Source organism: Quercus robur, chromosome 5 (assembly GCF_932294415.1).
Source record: "Quercus robur chromosome 5, dhQueRobu3.1, whole genome shotgun sequence".
Lineage (NCBI taxonomy): Eukaryota > Viridiplantae > Streptophyta > Magnoliopsida > Fagales > Fagaceae > Quercus > Quercus robur.
Window position 1 is genome coordinate 24,628,994 of NC_065538.1, and position 23,595 is coordinate 24,652,588.

Here is a 23,595-nt window from a genome sequence, read left to right on the forward strand (position 1 = left end):
CACACACACACACACACACACACACACACACTTAGAACATATTATTAGGAACACACACTCACACAGCACACACACACACGACGGGAACACTTAGAACATATTATTAGGAACATACTCACACAGCACACACACACACGACAGGAACACTTAGAACATATTATTAGGAACACACACTCACACAGCACACACTCACACAGCACACACACACACGACGGGAACACTTAGAACATATTATTAGGAACACACTCACACAGCACACACACACACGACAGGAACACTTAGAACATATTATTAGGAACACACACTCACACAGTACACACACTATGTTTATAGGGAACCAACCCAAACCTTTATTACTCAATTTCAAGTACAAAAGAAACCCTTACGAAGCCTTGAGAAATACACAAAATTCTCTTTGTAAGGCAAATACACACTCTGTTGCTAACACCCCCAACAACATAAGGGTTAAATATACAAAAATAACTGCCATGAACCTTGGACAATCTACCACTTAAGTCTGACTTAGGACACCATCAACTGTTGTTGTCTTGGCTCATTTTCCATGTTTTCAGTCCCTATACAGCATGCCAGAACATCAAGAACTACTTGTAATTGCCACTGCACATCAGCACATGTCACAGCCTATGTCTTAGCATATTATGGGGCTTCTACCCATCACCCAACAGCCCATATAACATGTCCATCAACGTTTTGGGAGGCTTGGCTCATGCTTAAGCCATCCCTCATCAGTCACACAACCCACACAGCCTGCCCACATGCAGCACACACATAAGGTAACTACCCATCAGCCCACTAGCATATATCCATAAACTAGGCTAGCACCCACCAGCCCATGCCTTGCATATAGCATCTGATTGCACATTATCAACTCACACACAAGCAACTAGCCACCAAACCACCAATGCCATGCACCACCACATAGGGTCGACACCACCTGCTACCGCCCATGATGAAACCAACTTTGCCCACCATGGCCCTCCTATGCCCAGGCTTTAGGGAATCATATGGAGTAAGGTGCCTCCACATGTTGCCCCTATATACTGCTCATTGATCCAATTCGAGTTGGGGAATCGGACATGTCCCCTTTAAAGAGCACTTAAGAGCACTTAGAATCTGGCATGAGGAGACTTTGGTGTGATAAGGAGACATAAAGCCATATGACTGGCCCAATGCTACCCAAGCACCATTCTTCCTCATGCCATCATCCTCAACCACTAAAGCTCATTTTTTAATGGGTCACCTGAAATGGGTTGGGTTGTAATGGGAGGATGAGTTTTTTAATGAGTCAGATTTTGTATTTTGATTTTTTTAATATTAAATTTGATGCCACGTCACTTAGAAATTTGTCATGTCATAATTCTGTTAGCCACGTAGGCATTAGACTAATGGTTATTAACAGAAGAATCAATTGTGCTCATTTTTTAAACTTGAGGAACTAATAGCACTCACTTCAAACTTGAGGAACTAATAGCGCTCAGTGGGCAAACTTTAAAGACCAATAGTGTGGTTTCACCTATATTTTAAGTAGAATCAAGGTGGGGAATACTATGGATAAATGTTAGTCTCCCCACTTCTTTATGTGACGTTGGTTTAAACCATTAGGAGTAGTGATGGGATAGAATTAATTAGCGCCTATGTGTTAGAATATTGGTCTCTCTTTATTGTTTATGTGTATGTGTTTGTTTCTAAATATATATATATATATACACACTTATTTATTTATCATATTTCTAAATTTTGGAGAGGATACAAAATTTATCTAGTTTTCTTTGAGCATTTTAAAAGAAAATGTCCAAAGTAATAATAATATTTCTCTATTTTTAATAAAACAAAACATAATAGTTGATTCTTGTGTACTTAAAGATAATATCAATTATGATAAAAGGATAATTATATTTGAAAGATTTTTTTTTTTTTAGTTAAAAATCTTTTTTAGAGGGCTAACTACTAGGTTTTTGAGGGTCACTATTTCATATACTCATTTTAGAGGGCCATTAGATTAGGTGAGATATTTTTGGAGGGGCCAAGTCAAAATTTTGAATGGTGAAAAAAAAAACTTCACAAATAACATATATTATACAAAATATTCAAAATTTTCTAATAGTTTATAATAAGAATCTTGTTTAGTTTTTTTTATTATTTTAAATTATGCTTGCGGAAGGATAATTTACTAAGAGTCAAAGAAAGTATAAATTAAGATGAAGTATAATGGTTATCTTAATTCGTTAATAAAAAACAAATATGTGATATTTACAATTTGAGCATTTTTCTTTTCACCTCAAAATATATCTTATGTAAAGGTAAAAAGATTTAGATTTTAAACTAATTTGTAGGTAAAATGTAATAGGTTGAAAATGGTCTCAAATTCCTATTTGGACTTAATTATTTACTTGGCTTTTCTTTGTGTATTTGGGAATGCTATTGCATAGGTAGCGGTATTAGAACCCAAGGTTGATCCTTGTATGGTTTAAGAGAAAGTTTTGTACTAGTTTGCAATTGGTCGATATAGGCGTGCATGAATTTGTCTATGTAAATAATTACCATCTTACTTGAAAAAGAATGGCTTTGATTAAGGCGGAATTGTTGTGACTATGAAGGAAAATTGTTCAATGAAATTTGAGATAAGGTAGAGATTTTTTAGATATTGTCTCAAATTCATATTTGGATTTGGTTACCTCTTTGGCTTTTCTTCGTATAGGAAAGTTGTCTTGGTTTCCTTTTTGTGGTTGTATTTATCACGATCGATCAAACTGCACTTCTCGACCTATCGAGTTTTGTGCAGATTGAAAATTCAACTAATTTTCTCAATCGTTTGATCTAGGGTTTTGATGGAATTTAAGTAAATATAAATACAAACCCTAGAGCACGTTTTTGGATACACAAGAGGGTAGTATTATGTACACAGATTTGGAGTTTTTCCAAACCCTTTTAAATCTATAACTAGAGACTATGTGAAAACATTAGATCCAGTTAAAAAAAAGTTTTTGTAGTTAGTAAACCATAGTTCCTGATCAAATCTTTGAGTAGACATCTCAGAGTCACGAACAAGGGAGTTCATGTGCAACACTCCATAATAAAAGAGTTCGAGGATTAAGATCTACATGTGGTCACACTAGTAAGTATTACATGAGGTAGTAGTATATTTAGTGTTAAGTCTATTGTACAAACTTCAATTCTATTAATGGATTTGTTGCCTTGATGATTGTTTAAGTTAAATCATTCCCAGATTTTTAACAGAGAAACGAGTAGTTTCGTTGGTTTTCCTAGGTAATCATTTATGTTGTCTATGTGATCTATTCTAGGGTGATATGTTAATCGATTTCTTCAAGAGTGTAATTGATTAATTAGTTATTTGGTTAAAAGTTGATTAATTTTGTGACAATCGTGGCCTAAAACTCTAACATTGACCAAGGTTTTGCTCATATTTATAGAAGAATAGTTTGATAGTTTTTTAAAGGTTGAAAATATACCCATAAGTGAGAGTTATGCAAGAGAGGTTAAGTCTTGTAAGCCTTATTGAGTATAGTGGAATTGATCTGTGTGTGTGTGTAAAGGTAGGTTGTTTGTTGAACCACGTAAATTCTTGTCTTTTATATATTTGTATTTGTTGAATTATTTTTGTCTTTATTATTATTGATTTTAATTAAATATTGGGAGAGTTGTTGCCAACAAGTATTATTAAACCTTCCATTATTGCACAACAAATAGTAAAAGAGCTTCCGCTGTTATACATCATGTTTAACTATAATTATAAAATGAGTAATACAAATGCGGGAGACACAAAATGATCTTTATTTTATTTTGCACATCAATTGTATTTGTTAGGTTCTAAATGTTTAGTTTGTTGGCAAACCGTATATATAAACTTCTCTAGGTATAGATCATAGTGTCTATAGGTCATATTAGACATTGCTCAAAGTGCTGCAAGTCAGAATTCAAGAACATAAAACTAGTAGGTTCAAGAATTCAAAATTAGACAGGTTCGATAGATTGAGAAGAAGTTTCGACCGATCGAGACGCGATTTTGCAGATTTTAAATAAAGTCCAATAGCTCATTAAACGTTTAGGGTTTTAGTTCAGATTTACTTCATATATAAAGAAAACCCTAAAACACGTTTTTCAAGTCTTGGAGAGCTACTCTTTTGAGATTTGTGAGGTTTTGTGCCTTCTACTCTTTCAAGCATCTACTAGAGATCATTCTTATACCATAAGTACCAGTGGAACAAAGTTTTAGCCTAAGTTTCAGATATCAAGTGTACTGTAAAGCAAAACATGAACTAGAAGTTCATGTTGGAGTAGATTTATATCAAAGAAGTCTGAGGTTTTCAGAGCTAGGTTTGATAATCATAGTTAAGTTTACTACGAATTAAATATTCTTGACTGTAAACTTCTATTTGATAGTGGATTGTTCTTCTTGGGATTGGTTCCCCCAGGTTTTTTACCTTCAAACTAGTTTGTTTCATTGGTTTTTAAGAGTCATCATATCTTGTGTTATTTAGATTTTCCTCTGCATGATATGTTTGATATATGTTTAACTGAAGGCTTGCATAATTGACTTAATTAATAACTTGGCCATAATATCAGGTTAAATATTGTTTGTTTAGGGGTCTAAAAACTAATAGTATATGTATTGGTCAATTATATTTTTATTTTAGGTTCCAGTAGCTTATTAGGTCATTAGTATTTTAATTTCTTGAAGTAAAACTATTTTTGTAGTAAGATAGTTGGGGTTTCCTATACCAATTAGAATTTAATCAATATATAATATATAAAACCGAAACCTCTGAAAATCCCATAGTTTTCCATGTCAGCATTATTTTAAAAAAATAAATAAAAATTTTTATTTTCTTTCTTCTAAAACCCGATAATACAAAAGCCTCATACTCATTAAATGCATACCTCCTTTCTTTCTCCTCAGTTTTTTGTGCTTCCGGCCGGTATAAGAAATGCTCTTCAAACCCAATCGCAAGCGCCTTCAATTTCTTCTTAGTCGCTATGTTATTTTCTCCTCTCCTTTTCATCGGTGTCAACAACTCTTTGTAACGGTGTCTTCATCGTTTCTTTCTTTTAGCTTCTCTTTCTATCTTTTGCTTTCTCATTTTTACCCTACTCTTTTATTTCATTGCCTAGCTGTACCCCATGTTTCAAAAAGTAAGTGAAAGTATACGGTCTACCCACTAAAAAGTTGTGGACAAATCAGTTTATCAAGAAAGAAAAAAAGGTTGTGGACAAATCAATGAATTTATGTGGTCTGTCAACCTTTCAGGTGGCAAATATTAAGTTACTAATTATAAGTTTTGATTTAATTTTTTTTTCATTCTCAAATTAGTAGTTAATATATATTTATATTGAGTTTTAACACTTGGCTGGAGCTGAACATATTAATTTGGGATGGACTTCTCATCAAAAATAAATTCGGGATGGACTTAATTACAATTTTTAATATCTTTAATAGATTATATAAAATATTTATTAATTTAATAATAAAATAGTGGTAAATCCAAAATGGTACACCGGTATTAACCGGTACTGAAACTTACCGTTTTTTTACCAAACCGAAACAGCTTTTGGTACGAAATTGACTTTCTTGGTTTTACAACCATTGATCTTTGCATGTCCCTTTTTATTTTTTTAATCTGGGTTTTCTAATTCTTTTGCTTTATAAATATATAACAATTAACTATTGTGTTTTACAACCATTGATCTTTATACGTCTCTTTTTATTTTTTTTAATCTGGATTTTCTAATTCTTTTGCTTTATAAAAATATAACGATTAACCATAGATCTTGTACCTATGATTGTTTATGATTATTTTTTGTTCATTGTTTAAAGTTTAGACCCATTAAAAATTTTTGTTAATGGTTTTCCATGGATTTTTTTTTCCCTTTTTCTTTTGTTTTTGTAGGGTTGCTAGGAGCACAAACTAACAGGTGAGAAAAAAATTTTATTTTATTTTATACAACTATGAATCACCAAACCCTATACCTATGATTGTTTATGATTCCATTTTTTTCATTATTTAAAGTTTAGATCCATTAAAACTTATTGCTTTTTATAGGAACATGTATTTCTCTTTTGAATAGTCATATATATATATATATATATATATTTGAATTGTTTCAATAACTTCTAGGCTCTAAATCTTCTAATTCTTTAATTGTGTGTGTGTGCGTGTGGCATTTGAGAAGTTGTAGCATCTGAATTTTGCTTTAGTTTTTGCAATATTTGAACATGTTTGGTAGATTTCAACAATCAATTTTTCTTTTTATATTTCTCTATTATGTAGTCATATATATTTTATTTTATTTCAATAATCTATAAGAAGTGCATCTTATGATTCTTTGGTCTTTCAAAGGTTTTAACATCTAGATTTTTTTAGTTATTTTTTTTGTAATATCTAAAATTATTTGACAAATTTCAATAATTATAGTCATGAATTATTCTTTTGAGGATAACACATTTTTCTCTTATATTTTCCTATTGTGTAGTCACATATATACTTTTTTTTTTTTTTTGTCTATAATTTGTAAGCTTTGAATCTTTTGGTTTTTTTTTTTTTTTTTTTTTTTTTTTAATTTATACCTTTTGGAATTTTTGAAAATCTATATTTTTTTAGATTCTTTTTTTTGCAATATCTAAAACTATCCGGTGGATTTCAATAGTTATAGTCATGAATTATTCTTTTAAATTGAACCATTCTTTCTCTTATATTTCTTTATCATGTAATCATATATATTTTGTTTTGTTTAAATAATTTCTAAGATGTCATTTCAGAAGTTTTAATATTTGAAATTTTGAGTTATTTTTTGTAAGCCATTACAAGTTCAAGGAATAACTTTTTTCATCAAATTGTAACACAAATTAAAGTCAGATGAGTTTACCACACAAACAGATAGGTTCCCGTGCGTAGCACGGGTTTGCGACTAGTATTCTTATATAAGCAAACTATGTATACTCATCAGAGGGGGAGATGATTTTGATGAATGAAAGTTCCTTTTGGTTTTATGGTCTAGTACCAAGTCCAGCAAACCCTAGGTGTCAATTTCTTGTGGTTTTTTCTTGCTTGGTGCTGACCCCCAAGTAAGCTTAGGTGCCAACTCTTGGTTTCTATAAGTTCTTTTCTTGTCCTTAATTTTATTGATGAATTTTTTTGTTAAAACATCTATTCGAAATATCTAATAATTTGAATCACAAAAGAATGGCGCCACTAAACTAAAAGAGTTTGTGATTATATGGTTAGCATGAATTCAACATGTATATATGATTTATTGAGCTGACACTTGAAAGATACACATTGTCAGCATCAAAGAAAATTGGATCTCTTTCTGATCTTTGGGTTCCCTTAATGAAGCAGATAAAATTTGCTCCCTGATATATCCACTAGATTTGATAATAAGGATAGATGCTTGATTTAATTGAACTTCAATTAGCTTATCGGCCCCATTATGGATATGATTGAAGTACTTTGAAATGAATGTATATGGTTTCCAACCCTTGTTTTTTTCTTGGTAGTTTGGCCTAGAATAATCGTGTGGGCTTGACAATAATTACTAGCATGGACTGGGGAAAATATGACAGCCAAAGCCCAAGTTTCTGGCTGTTACCTGGTGACTTGTGCAAAGCTGAGACTTTCATGCTAATGTGATAAAGTTTGGTGTCGTGTTCCAATATCTGCCAAAGTTTTCAGTTCCAAATCTTGCTTGAATTGACAGATTACGTGATTATTATTACCTAATAATGCGATGATAAATGATTATTATTGGCTAATAATGCAATGATTATTATTATATGATGATGATTTTCTTCTTTAGGTAGCATTATGTTGCGTTGTGTTTGTCAAATATCAGAATCAAGCTACCTTTATTTCAGGGAATATCAGAATCAATCTCAATCAAATCATATAAAGGCCGGGTTGAAGTTTGATTTTATGAATAAGATGTTCCACACGAACTAATTTGAATACCATCAACATATCATTATGATTATAATATAAGGTTCAACTTGCACATTTCACGATCACTTTGACACCAATCTAAATTGCATTTTAAAGTATTTTAAAGATTAATGGGTTGAATTGAGAACCATCTTTTGTCTGATCCAGCTTTCGCAAGTCCATTGAGATCATCTAACTATGCTGTTGCTCTTTTCACTTAAGAGAATCAAATGGCCCATATAGTGTACTAAGCACTCAATGCCTAAAATATCAATACAGTGGACTTGGATTCCTGAGGTCAGTGTCTTTTCAAATGATTGATGCACCTTTTTCACATAAAATCAGCTACATACTCTCCCATGAGTTTGACTGATATACCACTTCACCAAAAAGGCTCATCTAAATTCCTACACATTTCAAATGAAGAAAATTTTAGTCCAAAGCATAATGTTTGCTGTTTAAGTGACATTCATTTAAGAAATAACTTTGTTTACTTACCAAAGAAAAGACATTCCTTTGGTTTTTCGGTTTTTACTCTTTTAATATTTCCTCTCACCCTTTTGAATTTAGGCTGTATTTTCACATAATCGTTTACATATGTTTAGGCTGTATTTCCTCTCACCCTTTGTTTACTTACCAAAGAAAAGACATTCCTCATGGAGGGTTAAATGTTGAAATAGCAATTGTTTACATATAAAACAATAACATAGAGGCTTAAGTGTTATACTCTCAAAATCTCAAGAAGTTTCGTGTTTTACAGGGGCACCACATGGAGGGTTTTGAGTATTTTTCCAACTATTTTTATGCCTCAATTGTTTGATTTCTTCATCTTTGAACTTTGGGTAAATTATTCTTTTGGTCCTTTAAATTTGGGATAAGTTTTATTTGGTACTTGAATTTTTAAAGTGTCAAAATTGGTACATGAAATTTTAAAAAGGGAACAATTTCGTGTCCATTCGTCTATAGGGTAACTTTGATTTTTGTCTATTAAATATGAGCTTAGTTCAGTTTGGTCCCTTAAAAATGAGACGCTTTAGCATTCCGTTCATCACATAAATACAAAAACAGATAAACTAATAAGAACCAAATTGCTCAATTTTTGAAATATCAAAACCAAATCCAAACATTTTTAAATGATCAAAAATTGAATTACATCAAATTTCAAAGAAGAAAAGTATAATCTACTCTTAAACATTCATGCAATCTATGCTTGAAACATCATTTATACTTTTTAATTAAAGAGAATGGAGCATTTCCAAATATCTATGCTTGTCTCATATTATGAAAGCATACCTTAAATTTCAATATTATTTTTATCTTGGGCATAATATCTATGCTAAATCTTTGTATTAGATGGCCTTTCACATCATCTATCTGACTAAAACCAAATTCTTGGATTTATTAAATCATTAGCGGGCCATTAATGATAACCACAAATTACTCATCCTCCATCGGATCATCGGTGTTAAACATAAAGAGAGTTAGAGGTCTAGCCTACCATATAGACATTTTGGTTTGTCCTTCATGGACATTCCCTTTTCTTTGACAGATCTCACGCACAGAAAAACTAGTGGATTGACATGATATTTGATAAGATAGGATGTGGCAAGTTGAGGATAATTAACGAAAAAGTTGGTGATACTTCCTACTGATGTAACCCTTCTTAACCAAGTAAACAGTATTCCATTTCTCATTTTATAAACTTTCACTAATAAAATCTTAATAACCAGTTTTGTATATGTATTTAAACATATATTTTTAGTTTTTAAATAATATTATATGTATTTATATATATATATATATATATTTTTTTTTTTTTACCCACATGTATTTCTAAAAAAACTAAAAACTGTTATTTAAATACACGTATCAAACGGGTCCTAGATTTCTAAAGTGACTAAAATTAAAACTTCATGTGTTTAAACATATATTTTTAGTTTTTAAATAACATTACATGTATTTTTATATATTTTTTTTTACTCACATGTATTTCTAAAAAAACTAAAAACTGTTATTTAAATACACGTATCAAATAGGTCCTAGATCTCTGAAGTGACTAAAATTAAAACTTTATCACTTGAATTCATGACTTTTCTTTAATGATTTTCTTTGGTATTAGTCTAAATATGCCCACTCTTCAAATCAATTTGCTCCTCTATCTTAAATTCCAAAGTAAAGGTTCAAAATGTTCAGCAAGTCTATGACACATCAATGTCCAGGAGTCCTAAAGCTGTCACCGACATGGACTTGGGTGAGCAAAAAAACCTAAGGTGCAAGTTTGGATAAAAAAAAAAGTATGTTTGATAAGGTGTCGATATCAAAATAAAAGATTATATAAAAAATGAAAATGAAAGGCATGATTAATGGACACGGTTGGCTTGGATACAAGTCATACAGAAAAGGAATGGAAATACTGCAGATTACATTTTTTTAAGGGAAAAATTACAATTTTTAAGCATACTAGCTATCTTTCATACGCTCTTTCTTCTCCAATGTTGATGAAATCATATGGCCTTTTTGTTAGCATATTTAGTGCATTTTGTTTTTTAATTGATGTAATAAGACATTATTATATTTTGGGGTATATACATGTGTGTGTGTGAATGGAAGTATTTTAAGAAGAAAAAGTGAAGAGATAAAGAATAATTATAACATAATTGGACCTAAAATCATAGGTTAAAGTTTTTTGGTTAAGTCATGTCCCTATATAGCATATAAAGGTCTTAATTAGAGAGCTTCTACAAAAAGTGTCAAGAGTCTTATAATTCAATTGATACTTTATGACATTTTTAATAAAAACATAATGGGTTCAAGTTTCTCTTCCTTCAATTATTGAATTATCAAGGGAAAAAGAAAGTCTCCACAAAAGTAATCTCCTAGATATTATATTAGAAACAGCCAAACATAATTTGTGTCTATAATATTTTACTAATATACAAGTTTAGAAATTTAAAAATATATAAAGAGATAATGTAATGTAATTAATAGATTTAAAAATATTATAAAAGCAACATGGATTTCAACTCCACAAACATTCTTATTTTTGAGAACTAAACACACATTATCTTAACAAAGTACATCACAAACTTCAATTGAAAGCGATGATATCTATGCGTATAATGTATTACTTATTAGCTATTTATGAAAAGGGAAATGCTAATGAATGCCCTGGGGCATTGGTTAATAATTCATTTAAAGAAAGTTTTTATGGGAAAAGAAAAAAAAAAAACAATTAATGTTTTAATAGCTTTTTTCATTTCTTATAAAAGTAGTGTCAAAACTTTCCTAAAATGGATTGTTAACCAATGCCCTAAGGGCACTCGTTAGCATGACTCGAATGAAAAAGGGGGAAAAAAAAGGAGTTGACATGACAGTTAATGAAAGAATGGAATCTCCACTAGTGATGGTATCAAAAAAGAAAAGAAAATTAAGAACGAAAAAGTAGAGTGGAAGGAGATTCATTTTGGGTTAAGTTGTGTTTCAATATAGCATATTAAGGTCTCAATTAGAGAGCCTTTACAAAAAGTGTCAAAAGTCTTATAATTCAACCGATAGTTTAAACATCATGGGCTCAAATCTCTTTTCCTTCAATTATTGAATTATTAAGGAAAAAAAAGTCTCCACAAAAAGTAATCTCCCGGATATTATATTATGAGGTGAGGAAAATCCACATGAGGTAGGTCGGGTTGAAAATGTTTTATTAATCCTAATAATATGTATTCAACTTTAATGAGATAAAGATGAAATGTATAAGGCAACTGTGGGAGTACTAAGAGAAAAATAGAGACAAGTGTTTTGAATATAATAATAAAATATTTCTGTGTGTGAATATCATAACTGGAATCTATAGAAAAAACTATATTATATGTATAAATAAGTTAAACAAATGTTAAATAAAATATCTACATATACATTCGAAGTAAGGTGGGGTAAGATAGGATGGGCCGCCTCTTCGTGGCAGAGAAAATCTGCATAAGGCAAAGTTAGGCATAGTGGTTGATGTAGGGCAGGTCGTTTTGCCATCCCTAATTGAGTTGCATAAGACGCTAATTTTTTTTACAGAAACTAGGATAGAGGGAAAGTTACGTGAGTTAAATGAAAAAGAATAGAGGAAATTGACATCGGTCAACCGTTCTTGCCATTATGGTCAAGATACACAAAGACCAAGCGGCTATGTCATTCGTGTTAACCTTAATTACTCACAACATTCGTAAACTATTATAACATTATTAGATTATGATAACAATGGTATTTCCAAAATCAAATCTAATAGTACAATAGTGGAGTGAAAGTATTAGTTTGTTCCTTTAATTTTATTTAAAAAAAAAAAAACCTTTTTGTTATCATATTAGTTTTTGAAAGCCCTGACTTCTCCATGTTTATGTCTTAATTCTCAAACCATATAGAGTATTAAATTTTTGCTTTTTTTTTTTTCTCAATAAATTCGATAGGTACAATTAATAGGGAATAAGATATTTAAATTCTGGATGTTTCTGCTAGACATAAGAGGCGTTTTTTGAGCTATAAAACTTTTGACCTAAATTGTTGCTTATTAGTTTAAACAAGAAATAACCTCTCATATTCGAACCCCACTCCCCCTCCCCATAACAAAGAAAATTGAAAACCCAATTTATCATTATTACTTTATTATGTTAAAGCAACTCAACACTAATTAGGTTTGGTATTCTCTAAGAAAATATTTTTTTAATAAATTCTAGTAATTAGATTACATTCAGTTTTGTCTACAATCTACTTATGATCTCTCTCTCTCTCTCTCTCTCTCTCTCTCCACACACACAAATATATATATATATATATATATTTAATGCAACCAAGAAAGGTTTATGACATAAAATTGTTGTTGCAAATTCATTTTTGGGACAGTATTTAACGATTTGTGATGGAGTGAAATTAATTTTGATGCTTTTGTAAGAGTCTAGGAAATGTATTGTAAAGTCCATATTTTTAGGTTGACAACTATGAACAAATTGTAACCTTTAGAACTTAGTTTTGTCTGGTTTTTTAGTCTAGAAACATTCTGAAACAAGAAAAATGAAGTTAAGCACAATTGAAGGCTCAAAGAAATCAAAAAAGCATCTGTAGATAAGTGTTACTTATCTCAACCGATCGAGATATAGGCTAGATTTCAAATGTTAGGTTCTAAAGACTTAGATTTTTATGTATTTAGAACTCTAATGTGTATTGTTGGCAAATCATGATCAAAACAATATGTTTAGTCGTGTTTAGACTTGCTCAAAGTTGGTTCATTTATGTAAAGTTGGAATAAGCTGATGCAGGAACCATTTAAGCTTCTCGACCTGGTTTGATCGATCGAAGCTTAGGCTTGATCAATCGAAAATCGGGTCAGAGGCGTTTTTTCTGTAGAATTCCAACTCATCCCTAGTTTGTTTAAAACGTATAGGGTTTTCTAATTTGTCCTAAGTATAAAAGGCAAACCCTAGCCACGTTTTAGTGTTGCTCATATTGCTGTTTGTGTAAATCTCTTGTGAGATCTAGAGGAACTTTCCTTTACATAAACTTAGGGTTTTCAAGGAGCAAATATTATCTATACCTTGATGATCAATTCAGTTGCTGTCATTGAAGTTTAAAGAAACACAAGCAGGTGTGCTTGTATTTGGTGGTGAATCCAAGAAAGAAGGAGTCCGTGGATTCGGAACTTACACGTGGTCGTATCAGTAAGTTCTACTGGTGGGTAGCAATAGGAAGTCGAGCGTGGGGGCTTGTAAGTCTTATTGTATGAACTTCAATTTTTTCAAGATAGTGGATTTAGGTTTATCTTGAGGATAGCTAGGTTAAATCCTCCCCAGGTTTTTACCGGTTTGGTTTTCTGGGTGATCATATTTTTGTGTTATTTATCTTTCCGTTGCTATGCATAATATGATTATTGTGATTGTGATAACCTAGATTTGTTAAATTGGACTAAGTAACAACTTGGCTAATTACCTAGGTTAATCCAATTGTGTTTTTAAGGGGTCTAAAAACTATCATCAAATCTTGCTTTTATCTCAGTTGTTTGATCTAGGGTTTTGATGGAACTTAAGGGTATATAAATACAAACCCTAGAGCACGATTTTATAGATTCAAAAGGAGTGTTATGTACACAAATATGGAGATTTTCTATACCCTTTTGGAGCTATAGTTGGAGACCTTGTGTAAACAATAAATCTAGTCATAAAGTAAAGCTGTTGCATTTAGTCAACCACAGTTGCTGATTTAAATTTTTGAGTGGAGATCTCAAAGTTACAAACTGGAGAGTTTGTGTTGCTGATCCAAATCTTTGAGTGGAGATCTCAGAGTCATAAACAGGTGAGTTTATATGCAACAGTTTCATATTAGAAGAGTCCGTGAATTCGGAATTATATGTGGTTACGTGAGTAAGTACTACATAAGGTAGTAGTAGATTTAGGGTTAAGTCTATTGTATATACTTTTATTCTATTAGTGAAATGTTGCCTTGAGGATTGTTTAGGTTAAATCCCCATAGGTTTTTTACTTTGAAACTATAGTTTCCAAAGTTTTCCTGGGTCATCATTCTTGGTATTAATTTGATTTGTGAATGTTTAATGTTTGTTTAATTCAAATCTACTGCATAATTGATATAATTAATTATTTGGTTAATATTTAATAAAATCTGAGACAACCGGGGGTTTAAAACACTAACATATGTAGTGTATACAACAATAGTTCTTAAGGATGATGAAGGAAACTTTGCTAGGGCTGAACCAATAAACTTTCAACTAGGTTTCCTGGGTGGGCTAAAGCCCAAGAAGCTCATATGGCCGGATCAAAATCTAAGAGATTGGGTGTAAATATGTTATCTCTTTGAAGTAGATTCTCAGGTAATTGTTGAAGCTGTTTCGAGTTTGAAAGTTTTGTGATAATTCATTAGTTATAATAAGGGTATAAGATTTGAATCTTGAAAGTTTCAATTGAAAATACCAAAACGTGTTAATTGAAATGTTGAACTACAAAGAGTTAAGACCGTGCACTTATTTTAGAAATTGGCAAACCTTTCTTAGATATCAAAGCCCCCTTGGGCTTATTTGTTTTCTGATTGTTTGTTTATATTCCTAAAACAGCTAATGCAACGGCAGAGACACATAAGCCAAGCTGCATGGTTTCCTTAGTTAGATCTCTTGTGAGTTTTCATCATGAAGAAGATGAAGAGTCACGACCCAACAGGAACAGGCTATATAATAGAATGCTGCGAAATAGTGTCACTTCAAATTGGCGATGGCAGCAATACAAGGTGACTTTTGAAAAGTTTTATATTTCGATTGACACTTGACTTATATTTATAATGGAGATGTGCATACTTCATATAGATTTTCCCTCTCCAATTATCCAAAATTATGGAAAAAAAAACCCACTTGACATGGCTCAATTTGTCCTTCATTGCCAGATACCATATTTTTATTTTGATCTAACATTAATTGTGAGATGTCCTAAAATGATTTGAAAAATATAATTTATGAGATTTAACATAAATCGGGGGCTCTTGCCACTCTCTCTCTCTCTCTCTCATATATATAAAGAAAAACAAACGAGAGAGCATGGCATATTTATAATGTTGTCTATTTTCTCAATTTCTAATTTGTCATGCATTGGAGAGGAGGAATATTCATAAATTAGCACATATAGATTATTATTATTTTTGTTTTATTTTGTTTTTTAGAATAGCACATCTAGTTTGTTGATATTGTCGTGTTTGATCTCTCATACCATGCTATACTATAATTTATATATATATATATATATATATGTAAGAATATTTCTTAATTAAGATTATATTGAGCATTTACTTATATCTTTCTCAGGCATTTGGCTAAAATTGAGTTTATTATTATTATTTAATTTGTGTTGTTTTTAGATCTAAATTAGGATAATGAAAGATCTGTTATGTACGGGCAGTGTCAGGCTGTCAGCTAACAGGGACAAAGTAAAGTTCTATACTAATATAATGTATTGGCTAGTTGTAATCAATTATGACTAGCTTTCCTTTTGGCGGTTTGCGTTGTTGTCTCATATTAATCTGATGCTATTACAAGGGAATATGCCAAATTCACGACCAGTGATGTGATTGCCCATTAGCCTCACACCCCAAGTAAAAAAAAAAAAAAAAGGGAAGGAAATTAAAAGGACAGAAAAACTTAAAAAAACACTTACTTGCTCATATGCGATTCACACGTGCGATGCAACTTTTTTTTTTTTTTTTTTTAAGTGGTTTTATTTTGTAGAAAAAAAAAATTGTGTTTTTATTATATATATATATATATATATGAAATTTTTATTTTGAGAATTTAATTTATAAATGGATAAAATAATTTGAAAATTAACAGGAGAGTGATCTTATTTTTTAGGCTATATTTTAGTGGGAGTTAGAGTTGCATTTTTATCGGATTATTTTTTAGTTTTATTTCTACTTAAACATAGAGGTGTAGGGGCATTTTTGAACCAAAAAAAATGAAAGTTTTAAATATGTGAAGCTCCTTAAATAGTAGTAGTATAGAAAATTTGTTTCAAAGTACTCCAAATTTTCTCCCTCAAAAAAAAAAAAAAAAAGTTACTTCAAATTTTTTATTTAGATTGAATTTATAAATTTTCGTCAATTTCTTTTACCTATAATGTGTAAATCCATTTAAATAGCAGAAAACTCTAAATGCTATTTTTTAGCACACCAAATAGTAAAAAACTATCTCCATCCAGTGTACCGTTTTTGAAAATATTTGCAAAAGTTTTACACTTTGCTACAATAATATGCTACCAGTAGCAAAACACAATAGACATAAAAATTAAAACAGAAAATCATTTTTTAAATAAATCCACAATCTTGCTTCTAAATAAAATAATCATTTTCCCTCCTCTCACTAATAAAGAAATAATCAAAAAAGAATATTTAAATAATTTTTTTGAATAAACGGGTAATATAATAAGTTATAGGATGTATGGTATATTATTAAATGATATTGTAAAATAGATAAAGTAATCTTCTGGTGTGTTAAAGTAACATTTTTTTTAGCACACCCAAATACTATCTGTGGGGCTAGAGAATTTGTGGTCCCGGCCCACTTTCCATTAGGGCCCAAGGCCCGCGTCGAGGAGAATAGTTGCCGAGAACAAGTAGCGAAAGTCTAAATGGCCTAGAGATGCAACCGAGGATGACCCTGTCCTCGGCATCCCGAGGACTAAAAGGGAATGACGACACGTCATCAAAGGCAGCCTCCAAAGCGCTCCGGGAAGAAAAGGCGAGTGGAATGGGACTCGCACGGGGGTACAGTGTAGGAATGGTTCAAGGAAAAGACATCATTTCCGGATTGAATGCGTCAACAAACGTCCTAGCCACATTGATAGGAAAAGACTCCTGAATAGTGTGGCTTCGATTATTGCAACTAACAGAAAGTGGGGGGAGGCAGCTGATGGGACAGGTACTCGAGTAGTTACTTGCCTAATCAACAGATGGAAGGTCAGAATCAACTGAGAAGGGCTATATAATGTAAGGGCTTATGCGCCAAAAGAGGAGGCTGAAACCATGGTACCCAAAAAAGTGAAAGGAATAATAAGAATATTAAGCTCAATGGACAAGGTCCATGGACAAACTTAGTTCACCTTTGTGCGACCACCATGAATACCACGACTAACCACTGTCCGATGACCAAGGCCTAGCTTTTCAGCTCACTCTCTACAAATTTTATTGTTTGGGCTTTTAACGTACGAACCCAATACTAGTTTGAGATCGTTACTAATTGAGTCCTTACACTATCACTATTCACTAAGCCATTTGATTTTTTTTTTAAAAATAATTTTGTTGGATGTTCGGAGCTAATCTTTTAGTTTTTACTGAATAATCAACGACATTGTTCTTAGGAAAAAAAAAAAAAAAAAAAACCCAATGACATTGAAAACCAAGCTTCAAGAAGTAGACTTGTAAGATATTACAGCCGTGGCAAACGTTGAACTTACAAAGATTATAAATTGCAAGCGTTTATCAACAAGTCGTTGTAGTATAGTGGTGAGTATTCCCGCCTGTCACGCGGGTGACCCGGGTTCGATCCCCGGCAACGGCGTTATTCATTTTTCTTTTTTCTTTTTTGTCTTGACTTCGAATTCGCCCAAATTACTGATAACACCCTATCCATTTCAAAAGTTTAATTATTTATAACCATAAATACAGAACTCAAAAGTCAAAAATTGCAATACGATTTGTAAACCAACAAGTATGGGGGCTATGATTAACAAATTAATATACAAATCCAAGAAGTCCATCGGGGGCTATTATTAACAAATACTAGTGTATAATTCATGCATATGCACAGTATAATTAAAAACAACACAATTATATATATATGAATTCAAATTATATATTGTTTAAGTAATAGATATATACATTAGTTTTTTACTCTTCTTTTCTTCTTTATTTTATTTTATTTTTTGGATATACATATGGGTTTTTTATTATTATTTATTTATATTAGTCTCTTTGTTTTTTACATAACATTAACTCACCTAGAAATTAAAAAAATATATAGATAGGACATGCGGCGTAAAATTAGACTACAATTACAATCCAATTTGAAATCTAATTGGATTTTCTCTCATTTTTATCTATTAATATATGAGAAATGCAAACGAATACTCTTAGAACATTGACTAATAATCCATTTAAAGAAAGTTTTTATAGGAAAAGAAAAAAAAAGTAATTAATGTTTTGACAGTTTTTTTTTTTTTTTTCATTTTTCATAAAAGTGGTGTCAAAATTTTCCTAAAATGGATTGTTAACCAATGCTCTAAGAACATTCCTTAGCATGACCCTTAAAATATATATATATATATATATAGATAGATAGATATATAAATTGCTGAGCCATGCTGGTTTTGACATTACAACAGCAGCAAATTAAGCTCTAAATTGATCAAGGTGAAGTCATTGAAAGCCTATGCTGGTTTTGAAGAGCCAAGTGACCCCTTGTGGGGGAGGACCTACAGTACTGTTGCTTAAAGTCAATATGGCCGTCCAAGCTGATCAGTTAGACTTTTATCATTTTTGTAGGTGATGTACGTAGCCTTTGCTATCCTTGCCAATCCTATTACTATACCTTGGCTGATGCACAGAAAAAGTTGAGCATTCCAGTGTTTCCATAATTCTTTCTATGCATGACTGACTAGAAGTTGTTAGGTCTATATGTATTAGTGTTGACAAATCATGTTAAATTATGAGTTTTCTTGTGTTTTAGAGTTGTAATTCAAAAATAAAGACAAAGACCCAAAATCAGCTCAAGAAAAAGAAGTTTCTGTTAGCTCAATATCAATCTTGATAGCAACCTTGATTTATCAAGCTACTTCAATCAAGAATTGCACGACCAAATTTGGAAAGGTCCATTAAGTCATCAATTTTAGCCTTAATTTGTGCGTTACTTGAAAGATTATTAAGGATACATTAGCTCTTTTCTAAGGATCCAAACCCTAATTCTCTTAATTTTACCCTATCGAATTTATCAAAGTAAATTTAAAGATCAATTGGTGAAATTTCTTGGTCTAGCCATATCAAATTTGACAAAATCTTTCATTCACTCAAATTCAAGGTACCTGAGATTAATAGGCTGTCTGTAATCTTTATTAATGAGCCCCAACTAATTTTTTTTTTCTTTCGTTTTGCACTATATTTATGTCTCCTATTATGACCAAATTACAAAATAAGAAATTCTGCAGGGAGCAAAAAATACAAAATAAGACTTTTGTTCAATGATAACAAACCCAAGCTTTGCTTAAATATATATTCTTTTATTCGGACCATTAAAAGTTAAAAAGAAAAACTTTATTTATTACAATTTACTAAGAAAAAGCTGTAGTACTCATTACCACACTCACACAGAAAGCGATTTATTTAAAATTAAAAGGCAAAAGGTTCAGATTTTAAACAATAAAAGTTGCTACTAGTGCACAATACACACAAGGCATATTTCTCATATTCCACAATAATTCCTCAAAGCAGACTTGGCTTTCTGACCAGCCTCAGTGTAGTAGTAGCCGAGGAACTGAACATGATCAAAGGGCTTAAAGAGCAAAGGGTGTTCCTCATCAACTAGCTCCTTCGGGGCTTCAATGATGTAACCTGCTTTGGGGATTGAGAACAATCCAGTTGAATACCTTGCCTCATCTCCGGTCATCATGACTCGATGATTTGGAGAGTGCAGCCTGCCGTTTGTCCATGCCTGCAAAATCAGCCACAATTTATTTATTTACATATATTATTAATTGCTTTGTTTATTGTTTTGTTCTTTTTGATAATTTGATGGTTGAGGTGGAGAGATTTGAACATTAAATATTTCTATTGAAAATACTAATTGGTGTTAATTCAGTTATAAGACTTTTGGTTACATAATTAATTGATAATTTAATTGTTCTCAATGATTTTAATTTCATTCTTGGTTGCATGCATTTTATGTTAGAAGAAAAAGAGTATTAGAGAAAGGCAAGGTCCATAACATTTCAACTTCACTTATCAAAAAAAAAAAATTTCAATTTACAAAATAGATTCTTAAAAAAAAAAAAAAGAGATAAAACAAAAACTTTGAATTAAAAATAGATTTATGAATCCCATAAAAAAAAGATTTATTAAATCAAATTTGGTGAAAGTACCATATTTTTAGATACAAAATTAGAATATTCTATTCTATACTCCAGCACTTATGATATTTTATATCATGGGAGAGTTTGGATACACGTTTCCGTTTAAAGTTTGCTTTTTTTTTTTTTTTTTTTTTTTTTTTTTTTTTTTTTATAGTGTGTGAACAGTAACATCATATGGGTTCATTGTGTAGGAGACAAAATGTACTGTTCACGCACTGTTTACGGGTCCCACAGCACTATTCACATATTAAAAAATTATTTTGCTACAATATTTTCAGTTTTCAGTTTCAGCAAAAATAAGTTGTATCCAAACGGACTCCATATATCTAGGTTTTTATTTATTTATTTTTAAAATATTGTGATAGTTGGCGCGCACCACCGAGGCTCAGACTTGCAATTTCCCAAAAAGCTAGGAAAGGTAATTATCTGTGCCTGATCAAAATGGCATACAAAAAAATATTGGACTGTAAAATGCATCCTTTGTAATATAACATTTTCATAGGACTTTATTTTTTATATATTCTACTAATGAAGAAATAGCAACTTTACCAGTAGAGAATCACCGATCATGACAGTGAAAGAGTCTGGAGAGGGTTTGACGTTGATCCATTCACCATCTTTGGTCTCTACCTCCAACCCCTCAACTTGATTTTGATACAATATGGTCACGATGTTTTTATCTGTGTGAGCGGTCAGTCCAATCTTGGTCTCACTGGTTTGAGGCCCTTTATATTTCATGACCCGAAGAAGGTAATTGGTTGACCACATGTGTTCCTCTAGGTATTTCTCAAGGTCCAAGCCTTCCAAAATCATCCTCCTGACTATTTGATCTAATTTTGATAGTCTCTCAGAGAATGATTGTATGGTATTGCTGCCCAAAAAGGAAAAAAAGACAGATAAATGAAATAGTTATTTAGTGTGGGTTTGGATCTGGCTGAAAGTTGCATTTTACGTTTACCTTCTTTTTTTTTTTTTTTTTTTTTTTGCACCGTTTCTGCTTTAGGGGACAAGAGTACTGTTCACACACTGTTAAACACTGTTCATACACTGTTTAGCACTATTTAGTACTGTTTACAGATTAAAAAATATTAAAAATGGGTCTCACGATACTATTCACACATTTAAATATAATTTTACTACAGTGTTTTCAGTTTTCAGTTTTCAGTTTCAGTAAAAATAAGTTGAATCCAAACGAATCCAAACGAATCCTTAGTCATAGGTGCAAGTTTCAACTAAGTGTGGGTTTGGATTACTTATTTATTAATTTTCAAAAATGAATTAAAAGTATAGTTGTATCTAAATAAACAATAAACTAAATCAAACAAACATAAACTAATATTCTCTAGCATTTAATATTTTATGAAGAAACTAATGGAAAATATGATTATATATTAGTCTGTTAATAATTAATAGTCGACTTCAAAATTTTGGGACAAAGAGTGGTTGTTGTTATTATTATTATTATTATTTTGTTATAATAAATAAATTAAGGTTATAATTGATTATATTCCATGGCAGCTAAAATATAATACATATTTCCACAATTTTATTTATCACTAGAGGAAAGGAAGTTATACCTAAAACTTGGGTTTCCTTCAGGCCAGAAGATATTTGACAAGCTCTCAACTTTCTCAGAGATGTTTGAATCATCAATGCCCATGCTCTCATATAGTGGCACCATAGGGTATTGCCCAACATAGCCATGATAGGGTTTTTTAGAAATGTTACGCAGCTTTGTTTGTAAAGGGAGGTCAAACAGCTCTTCTGTTGCACACAAAAGAGCCTTTCGAAGGTCTAGGGGGACTTTACTGAAGAAAGCCTCGAAGCAACCATACTCTTGGAGTGCTTCCAGGACTTGGGTTCTCACCAAGTCCCACTCGGGAGTGTGTACTTTTTGATCAAGGTTGGAGAAATCTATGACAGGAAGTCTGAGAGTGGATTCGGACCCCATTTTCTTCTACTCTTTGGTGGATATAGAAGATGCTACTATGTGTTGTAGTTTGCTTGAGCTTTTGGGTGCATTTTGGCCTATTTATACAGTTCGACGGATGACAGTAAATTGTAAAATAAGACAGGAGGTGAAGGAAGAAAAAATGCTATACAGTTTGCATTTGGGGTCAAACATATTCCGTAGGTTGGTGGGTGGGATTAGATTCCTCCTGAATGAGTGGACCAAAAATTATCACTTATTAGAAAAAAAAAAATTTAATGGAAAGAAAATGATTTATTTATTTATATATAAGGAAGTAATGTCTTAATTTGTGGGAAACTTTGTGTGAAGATAGTTTTTCATGTTTTTCAATATTTTGGTAGTAACAGAATAAATGAGTCAAAGGAAAACAATTTTGGGTTAACAGAAAAAGTTTGACTTATTTTTAGAAATTGTACTCTGCTATTTTTTTTTTAGAAAAACAATTCTATCTCACAGCAAGTTAAATAAAAAAAGTTAGGATATTAATTTTCAACTCATTTTAAGTTATTACAAAAAATGGTAAAATTAAATAATTTTATGAAAAATACTCTTAGAAAGTGACTCATTTTTTAGAAAATATTTTTGCTAAAACAAACAGAGTGTTAAGTTTCTAGACCATTTCACTTGCAAACTATGAGATATTCGAAAAATCCCATGTATTGATAATGTGCTGAATTGAATTAATTAATAATTGCAATTTATAAAAAAAAATTAGAAAATGATTTAATTTCCATATAGTTTTCTAATATATAGATATCTAGCATAAAATATTTTTATATCCTAAAGAAAAGAAATCAAGATTATATATTCATGTAATACCCATGAAATATACATTTGAATATGTATATACGGTAAAAAATAACAGAACCTAAAAGTTAAAATAGGTTAAAGTTCTGGTTTTGAAATTGACTAGGTAGTAATAAGAGTAGTTACACCTTATTTTTGAGAAACTGTTCATAGCTAAGTATAAAGAATGGTTGAAAATTTTATTTTTTATTATAAAAGAAAAACACCAAGCATT

General features: G+C 31.2%; 1 protein-coding gene and 1 non-coding gene across 2 annotated transcripts; one reads left to right on the forward strand and one right to left on the reverse strand.

The window, feature by feature from the left end:
• The first annotated feature begins 17,967 nt into the window (after positions 1-17,967).
• Positions 17,968-18,039, forward strand: TRNAD-GUC (transfer RNA aspartic acid (anticodon GUC)). The gene has a single exon. It is a non-coding gene; the product is annotated as a tRNA-Asp (tRNA).
• A 1,676-nt stretch (positions 18,040-19,715) lies between these two features.
• LOC126725586 (probable 2-oxoglutarate-dependent dioxygenase AOP1) lies at positions 19,716-22,610 on the reverse strand. The gene is made up of 3 exons (XM_050430388.1): positions 22,180-22,610; positions 21,152-21,473; positions 19,716-20,184 (listed from the first exon to the last, which is right to left on the reverse strand). The coding sequence occupies exons 1-3, from the start codon at positions 22,551-22,553 to the stop codon at positions 19,936-19,938; spliced, it is 945 nt and encodes a 314-aa protein (XP_050286345.1). The 5' UTR covers positions 22,554-22,610; the 3' UTR covers positions 19,716-19,935.
• Between the last annotated feature and the right edge of the window lie 985 nt (positions 22,611-23,595).

What these genes read in the sequence shown, in the direction of transcription:
- LOC126725586 (XM_050430388.1), bottom strand. Translation starts at nt 22,553, where the DNA reads ATGGGGTCCGAATCCACTCTCAGACTTCCTGTCATAGATTTCTCCAAC. An exon ending in GAAGGAAACCCAAGTTTTAG is followed by an intron (nt 21,474 to 22,179) that starts GTATAACTTCCT and finishes CTTTTTGGGCAG; the next exon opens with CAATACCATACAATCATTCT. An exon ending in TGATCGGTGATTCTCTACTG is followed by an intron (nt 20,185 to 21,151) that starts GTAAAGTTGCTA and finishes CTGATTTTGCAG; the next exon opens with GCATGGACAAACGGCAGGCT.